Consider the following 9567-nt stretch of genomic DNA (forward strand, 5'->3'; position numbering starts at 1 on the left):
AAAAATATTTGACGTACAGACAAACATGCAGACACTGTGAAATATGACCGTCTACAAATGGAGCCAAATAAGGTGTTACAATAACATCGAGTATCTAACCAGAAATAGAGACGAAATGTCATTTAATTTGTTTGAAAGCTATTCTGTCGAATCATTACGGTGACAACTGAGATCCAATTGGCCAGCCCGAATTCGAAACAATTGACGGATGTCGTCAATTGGTTTACTTCAATTCGATCAGTTTAACTTGAGCTTTGCTACAATGGACGAAAATTGCAAAATTATATATTTAATATTTAATTATTTATTTTGAAATGTGATTAGATGTTTTGCTTTTTTTCCCACACCACCGAATGGGACAACCCCCATTGTTAGAGATATTAAATATATAAATACAGAATATTTTTGGAATATACGGAGACGTACATACAGGTCAGTTGTTGGCGCTGTACTATTTCAGCTTTCTAACTTGTTATTTCAGCGCAAACGAGAGTTGATATTTAAAAGTGATATAAGGCCCATTTACTTGATGAGTTGCCAAGGATGGATGGCACCTTATTTCGTCTCTATTTCTGGTTATACACTCGATGTAAAATAATGAACATGACCATGGTATGGACGGTTTACTTGCGTATCTGCCAATTTTACTCCTTTGACGTGAGCGTGAGTAACGCGAGTTTGGTGTTTGCTGTATTTGTCGAATAGATTTGTCACAGATGTTACCTACACACATGGTGATTATTTGCCACGTGAAATACCAGCATATGGATACTACCGCATTCGTGATCCGTTTATTCATCATATTCACGTTAACAATGGCTTGATAGAGATACCCTTGTATTCGATATTAATATCAAAATATTTACTTCTTCTTACTATTAATTGTATACATTGATAAAAGAAAATTTACTGGATGTTTTATATGAGATTTGGTAGATGAACTCCAAGTGGCTACATAAATAGAACAAACAATGGAACTAGCGATAATAGAGGTATTGTTTGTAAAGTCCAACAACTGGTTTTAATTATTTTATAGCGGTAATTCCGCGAGTCGGTTCTAGTAGCAAGTTCTTTACTTGCCCTGTGAATCCATGTTTATGCTCGCGGTGAGTATGGTTCAGTCATGTTTTTGCGATGTTGTATAAAGTACAGTGGCTGAATAAAATGGTTACACATATTCAGTAGCATTTTAATCGCAAAGATCTGAGGGGCACTGCCACTGCATTCCATCGCCCTGGGACATAAAATTTACAAGTTCCATGCCAGACCTTTAAAACCGTAACTCAATAATGCTCACATTATTGCTTGGCGGCAGAAATGAGTAAGGTGGCAATACTTCCCTGGACGAACTCTTTCACAAGGTGCTCTACTGAGTTATCGATTCATCGAAAAAATAAAAACAAAAAATGTTACATATTTTAGGATAACTGTGTTTAAGCATATGACACCATTTTGGTGAAAGTTTGGAAAGGATGTTCCAATCTACTTGCGCATTTGGTTATTTATGCCCAATAATAGGCCTAGACTAGACTTTAAGCAAGTCACTTTGACGAGAAGTAAGAATAAGAGTGGTTACACACGGCGACGTTTAGAAGCGGTACAAACGCGATGCAAACGTAATGCAGTAGATGATGCTGTCGCTAATCGTCTACTTTTACACATCATTGCATCGATACAATCGCGTGTTTGTATCGCTTCTCAAAGTCACCGTGTGTAACCACTCTAAGAGTGGATTTTTATTCTGATGTTAATAATTGTTTTTCTGATAACTTCAAAATATTACTATGTACGCGTTGCAATACCAAAACAAACTAATAAAATACTTCTTTTGTTTTTATGGGAATATCCATCAGAACAGGAAGAAAGTTTACCTACAGCCACTCTTAGCCTGAGCCCCTACATCTAAACATAGTTTAAATTAAAAACCGTAATTTCAATTTTAAATTATAAAAAAAATAAATTAATACGTTTGATCATTGACTTACAATTATATGGACGTCGGGTCCGCGCTAAAAAGTATCCGAACTTATAGGGCATTAAAATCGTATACAGAGCGTCATTCACGCTTTAGTCTTCGTTTGTTCGACTGACAGCGAAGCAAGCAAAATTAGACAGTACTGCGATGACATTACAATTTAAATTCAACGTTTTAGCTTTTTCATATTCCTTTACATGTCACTACGTTTAAATACACACATCAAAAGTGTCTAGGGATCAAGTACGTTTAAGAGTATTGCTGCAATTAGGGTTAATTATATTAACTTTTTTGTATCGCTATTGATACTTTTTAGTGAGTTTTAACATTTAAATAAGGAATATTGTTTAAAATTCGATAATAAGAAGAAAATCGATTGTCAATATGGTTTTGTATAAAAATGAGTTATAGCGTTTTGACGAAATCATTACAATATCTGCATCGGAACCGAAACAATTTACATTATTATGGAGAGACGACACCATTTAACCCGAGAAGTGATGATGCGAGCCGTCGGAATGTTGGAAGCTGGTTCCAGGCAACGTGCTGTGGCTTTCACTCTTAACACTACACAGAGCGTCATAAGTCGCCTCTGGACGCGCTATCGCATGACGGGCAGCGTGGCCGAGCGACATGGAGGACGATCTCGCATCACGACTCGCAGACAGGACCGGTATATCCAAAATACTGCTCGACGGAATTGTACCATGACCGCCATGATGTTGGTTACGAGGCTCCACAGCTCCTCAGGCTTACTAATAAGCGATCAAACAATCCTAAATCGTTTACGTGAAGTGGGTCTGCGATCCCGAAGGCCGCTCAGAGTTCCACCTATTGCACCCTGCAATCGCAGGACCCGTTTACGATGGGCTCGCGAACACAGAAACTGGGAGGAAGAAGACTGGCGCTATATGTGCTTTTCGGATGAATCCCGCTTCGGTATGAGACCGGATACAAGACGTACTCGAGTTTGGAGAACATCTGGACGTCATGAACGTTTGAGATATTGTCAGGAAGTTCATCCATATGGTGGGGGAACAATAATGATATGGGCCGGTATTTGGATCGGCGGAAGAACCGATCTCATTTGGATCAGGGATAACCTCAATGCTCAAGTTTACGCAGAGAGGATTGTTTCAGATGTTATCATCCCTTTGCGAGGCCAGTTGGGTGATTCATTTCAACTAATGCATGACAACGCACGTCCACACACGACTAGAGTCGTAACACGCATTCTTGCCGAAGCTCGTATCAACGTTCTGCCGTGGCCTGCTCAATCGCCAGACCTCAATCCAATTGAGCACGCATGGGATATGCTTCAAAGAAGAGCTGTGCCGAGTATGCATACCGTACATACTCTACAACAATATTTTGACTTGTTACAAAACACATGGGCGGCCATTCCTCAAAGTGATTTTGATGAACTCATCTTAAGCATGCCAAATCGCTGTAATTGTGTGATTCGTGTTAATGGTGGAAATACAGATTATTAATTTTCTTATCTTTACAATAAAAATGAGCAAAATCATCATTTTCGCCATTTTTTTGTCATTTAATTGACGCCGTTAATTTGAGTTTTTTCCCAGAATTTGCAAAAACATCAATTTTAGTTTATTTTAATTAAATATAGGGGTAAGCGGTTAAATAAAACATAAGCATTAAAGTAAGAAGTCGTCCTGGAAGACTGGATTTGGTAAATATTGCTTAAATAATTTTTATTTCAAAAATATTCACTTCATCCCTAGACACTTTTGATGTGTGTATGTTGATTTAAGACATTTTTTTCGTGGTTTTTGTATTAGACCCGTCGTCCATTTATTTGTAAGTCAATGCGTTTGATTAACATTATGTTCTAGTAATAGAAGATAATTTCAGTGACTGTACTGTGTGGGGTTAAGTGATAATGCTTGCATTATGTGTAAAATGATTAGCTTTGTCGGTCCAGAACTCGTTTAATCATAACATTGATAATGTGACCACTGTGCTACCGAGTCCAAAATACGAAACAGTGTTTGTGGAATTATATAAACAATATAATTAAATGAGGGCAATGGGTATGTAACAAATTCTTTTTTTATAATTTAGTATTAAGCCTTAGCGCGTTTATACAAATCTAGAAAAGTTGGTTTTACCGAGAATGGAACTCGGAACTGTCATGTCGCAGTCGCATCTTTACTGTTGTTTTCACTAAGCGAAATGGAGATTTCAAATAATCAAATGCTATTGGTTAATAAACACACAGCTCTTCCTCATTATGCTACACTAGATAAGCCCTGGAAAATTACACCAATTGTTTATGCGATTTACAAAATTATGTATAGTTAGATGGGGTAAGAGAAACATACTTTATTAACCGACTTTAAAAAAGGAGGAGGTTCTCAATTCGACTGTATGTGTTTTGCATGTGTGTTACGCGATAACTCAGGCATTTGGGAACCGATTTAAATGTTTCTTTTTTTATTGGAAAGAGGATACCTCACCAGTAATCCTATTTAAATTTAAAGAAAATATTCCACCTTTAAGGGTAGCAAACTAGGGCATGAATGACTTTTGAGATGGTTTTTTTAGTACTTTGTACTAAGATTATTTTGAGTGAAATTTTTTTTGTACTAGGAAGAACATATAATGTTTTATCAGAATTTTAAAGTACACTAATGTTTATCAGCTATATATATAGATGTATACATGTTTGAACAATTATTACGCTAAAAGACCGTTTACACGGGGCCAATCGACGAACATACCATTACGCAAAGCCATTATTGACCTAGTATAAATAGAGGCAAACCAATATGCAGTGTCTCCGGACCAACGATAAAGACAATCCAGTAAATTAGAACTATTTCTAATTTTTTGGACCTATACCTTCCTCCACCGCACGTGCATTGAATTGGCTCATGGCCTTGTGTGAACATGCATCTTGAGCCACTCCACTAGTTTGCCTAGTCGTTTAGAAAAGAATCTTCAACAAATCTTAAAAGTGGAATGGCTGGTCAATTGGCCCCGTGTAAATGGACCATAAATTCAATATTTACGATGTATTTGCCGAAAACTTGCAAATTGTGGCCCTCTGTCCATTTGAATCCCCTGCTACTATCCCTTGGGGAATTTATGTAGATTTTTTGTCCACATGGATCCTCTGGGGGATTCATTAGGCTTTTTGTGTCCACATGGATCCCTTATTATATTATCCTGGCTTTGTATTGCTCTGTGAGTACATACGAATGCCTACCACTTTAGGTCAGCTTGACAGAACTGATTTCCCACGTTGCACATGGCCCTTATTCCCACTCAATTCATGAAAGGAGGCCTGTGTCCCAGCAGAGTGGAATTCGAGCTGAGATAGTATCGATGCTTAGTAAAGGTAGAATTTAGTAGTTAATTTAATTATAATGATAGTGCCACAGCAGGGTTCGTGATTGTATATTGTATGTCTATGTTTCAATTTCTGAATTTATCAAAGCAATATAAGATTTAATTTTGAAGTGTATCTCAATTAGAATTTGGAAAATACTAAGAACTAAAAGAATAGTAAACAGTTTAAAAATCGGTCATAAGCTATAATATACTTATTTTTCTTTCAGATAAAATAAAACTTGTGCTACTGGTGATTGTGGCGTACTTACACCAACATACTTGGGGAAAATGCACTTCAGAAGACGACGGAGATAACGCGGTTAATATAGTGTGTTCAAGTAATGATATAGGCCTAGAAACAGAACTTTCATTCCTACAATATCGCTCGTATACTCTAAACAGAGTAAATATATTACTAAATGGTATCTACAACCATCCCATAATTACTGAAGGCGTCTTAAAGGAATTGTTTACACCTATTGTAACACTCACTGTAACCAACACCAGAATATTAGACATCGATGAAGCTCTCGTATTAGTGAATGTTACTGAATTAAGTATTCTTGATTGTTCTCTCACAAAAATTAAATTTGATGATATACTAATTTTGAAACAGACAAAAAAATTTAATGTCTCCCAGAATTCGATATCAGTTTTGAAAAGTGCCAAACCAGATAAAGATCAGCAACTAATGGAAACTGTTGATTTGAGCTACAACTTAATAACCAGCGTACCTGACAACTGCTTTGCTAGTTTTAGCCATCTGAAACATTTGAATTTATCACACAATTCGATATCTCACCTTTCTGCAGCTGCCTTTGTAGGCTTGTCACAACTCGAGTCACTTTACTTGTCATACAACAAGCTATCTAGCATTGCAAACATCGCAACCAAACTTAGGAATTTGAAAATTTTACACGTAGATTATAACTATATTTCAAAAATAGACGATTTAAATTGGATGATTAATCTAGAAGACGTTAGGCTTGGACACAATGAGATAAAAACAATTGATAATGATGCTTTTCAAACATTGTCAAAATTAATAATATTGGACTTAACTGGCAACAAAATCGAATGGGTTCGGTCACATTTTGTTTATAACAATAATTTACGGGAACTTCGTTTGACAAATAATGATCTTGTAGGTATTTATAGAAACGCTTTTGACGGTAAGAGATTTGCAAATTTATTTTTGAATGGTAACAAATATCTTCTACTACTAGAACCGTTCGGTGGTCTCGTATGTGACTATTTAGATCTGAGTAATAGTGACCTAAAAGACATTGATAATAATACTTTTAGTGGCGCGACGTTGCGATCCATTAATGTAAGCACAAATGCATTATCCGAAATAGGGATGTCAACATTCTCATTTGTAAAAGATCTTCAAGAACTAGATTTGTCCAATAATGAATTGGGAACATTGGCCTTTTTAATGCCCGGCGTAACTAACTTAAAGAAATTTTATTTTCAAATAAATATGCTTGAGAAAATATCGAATAATACGTTTGCTAATGTGTCTTCTTTAGAACTTTTAGACTTATCGTACAATTTGATTCAATCAATCGAATCTGGTGCTTTTATGCAACTAAAAAAAATGGAAATTCTATTATTACACAACAATCGCTTGTTTTCTATACAAATAATAAATCTACAAGGGTTATCTGCATTACTAAAATTTGACATTTCGTATACTGAAATTGGTAATTTTACGAAAGCAGCCATTTCTGGCTTAAAAACAACAACATTTAATTGTTCCCATGCTGAATTATCCCATATACATTTTGATACATTTGCTGAAGTCGAACATATTGAAATTTTAGACTTGTCGTATAATTCTCTGGTTACCTTCGAAATCAATCCAAAAGGCATGTCATCAGTAGAATCACTGTTTCTTAATAATAATAAAATTACATCAATTTCAAATATATCGTTCGCTGGGTTTACTGAACTTCAAACACTGCACTTAGAGTTTAATAATATATTAAACGTACACCCAAAAGCATTTCATGCATTGAAATCTCTGAAGATTATGAACTTGTCTGATAACAGAGACTTGCAAGTTACTGGCGACGTATTTTCCAATCTAAGAGGTTTAGCGTCGTTAACTATAATTAATAACAAGAAAAGTTTTGATTTTCAACACACAGAGAATGCCTCTATTGAAGAAGTTGACCTATCTTCATGCGACATTGCAGACCTTGGGTCGTTGTACATATTTAATATTAACGGAGTGGTTTCTTTGAATTTATCTAAGAACTTAATTAGTTTTATTGATACGAAATCCTTTAAAACGATGCCTAAGCTAGTAATGCTTGATATTAGCTTCAATTTGATTAAAACAATTGAACCCGGTTCATTCATCAATACTAAAAATATTGTAGTTTTGAATGTACACAAAAATCAATTGACAGATTTTCAACATGGCGTATTTCAAGGACTAACAAATCTGCAGACATTAAATCTTTCTAACAATTTGATACACGACTTCAATGTTAATCTTCTACACAGTTGTACTTTATTAAAAGAAATAAGTTTTGAAAATAATTTAATAACTAATTTAGAGTTTAAAAAATTTATATCCTTGACGAATATGAAGAAATTTTACATAGGTGGCAATAATATTTCTTGCCACGACATAGCTAGTTTTAAAAAATATTTGCAAGATATGTATTATAGTTTCAATCTGGTAACGAGTGAAGCTCCAAATTACTATACTGCCAATGTAGACGGAGTTACTTGTAGACCAGATAACTACACAGGTAATAATGAGACAAATTGTACTATGAACATAACATACATGTCTAAGTTTACAGATACTTTAGAAGAAATACGTAAATCAATTAATAATTTTAATGAAGATTATTATGTCAAAGGTATATTTAATATTTTAATTGTTATTTTGGTTGCGTCGATAATTGTCTTAGTTGTGAAGTATGTTCCAATACAAAGGTTTTGTTTAATAGCTAGGACGCCATTCAATGGTACTTTGTCCCATAATTTTAGTTATAATAATATGACGCAAAGTATTTCGGCTGACAATGAGGAAGTTCCAATCATTTGAAGAGCAACGGTAATAATAAACATGGAACATAAGCTCCACATCACAGAGTAAATTTGACCCGGACAAGCTGGATATACCAGGGGGTGCAATTTAAGGGAGTAATACGCCCGGGATAGCGGAGGGAAAGACCAACTGGCAGTGGACGATGGCCAGATTCATGCCGGCTATGCAGCTCATGACAGAAAGTTGGTAGTAAGGTTGTTAGTTATTTGAGTAGGTAGTTATAATAACACAATAATAATAACAACGCACACACTCCACAAATGTAGTAACCGGGTTATGTAGCGTTTATAGAAGTGAGCGGTGATGATGTTGGGATTCGCAATACGTTAGTGGTCCACCTTGGGTGACATAGTAACCATGTCGTTAATAATAAAGTTTCAACAAAATCTAATTTTATCGGAATCGAAAAATTACTTACTTCGTGCAAATATTAAATACATTTGGAACATTGTCAGAAGTTATTTGATTAGATTTAGTAGCTAATTTTAGAATAATTATTTTATCACTTAGAGGTAAACTTAAGGTGATTCCTAATATTTTTTTCTAATTTATAAACTTACTTGTTTTGTACGAGAGTTAAACGAATTTTGTTATTAAATTTGTTTCATTTATGGTCACTACTATCATGAACCCAAATAAAATACTAATTATTGATGTATCTTATTTATCTAGAATAACCATTTGCATAGCCGTGTTTTGTTTTGTCCTGTCTTGTCTAATTTATTTTTATGATATCAAGTGACGCGATGATGGTTGTGTGCTTGTTGGTAATTGACACGCCTGAGACGATGCGACCTCTTTCATCGTCATCCCATCTTTTTATCACCCTTTCCTGGTTCTTGGCCACTTACTTTTGAAATTTGGAATCTTTCTCTAATTCTTTATCTTCGTCATTCTTACTTTACTTCGTTTGGTCGTCATTCCTGCCAAAATTGTCGAGAAGAAAAGACATGTCCTTCAATCATGTAAGCCTAACTGCTTGCAACGCAGCAAGCAGCATATTTCATATGAATCGTCACGGGTGATTGAAACATTGGTTCGTTAGAAAATACAAATATACGTAATTTAATTAAATTTTTTATTGAATTAATATTCAATTATTATTTGTGAAACTACTCCACTAGTTTGTTATAATTATTAATACAAAGATCGAACACTCAGAAAA

The 9567-nt window shown here is 35.0% G+C and overlaps 1 protein-coding gene across 1 annotated transcript; it reads left to right on the forward strand.

Annotated features, from left to right (window-relative positions):
• Nucleotides 1–3914: 3914 nt before the first annotated feature.
• On the forward strand, nt 3915–9085 carry LOC113230813 (toll-like receptor 7). Its single transcript, XM_026464902.1, has 2 exons — nt 3915–4029; nt 5560–9085. The coding sequence occupies exons 1-2, from the start codon at nt 4017–4019 to the stop codon at nt 8397–8399; spliced, it is 2853 nt and encodes a 950-aa protein (XP_026320687.1). The 5' UTR covers nt 3915–4016; the 3' UTR covers nt 8400–9085.
• Nucleotides 9086–9567: the final 482 nt, after the last annotated feature.

This window comes from Hyposmocoma kahamanoa, unplaced genomic scaffold (genome assembly GCF_003589595.1).
Source record: "Hyposmocoma kahamanoa isolate Upper Pololo Valley unplaced genomic scaffold, ASM358959v1 64, whole genome shotgun sequence".
Taxonomy (NCBI): Eukaryota; Metazoa; Arthropoda; class Insecta; order Lepidoptera; family Cosmopterigidae; genus Hyposmocoma; species Hyposmocoma kahamanoa.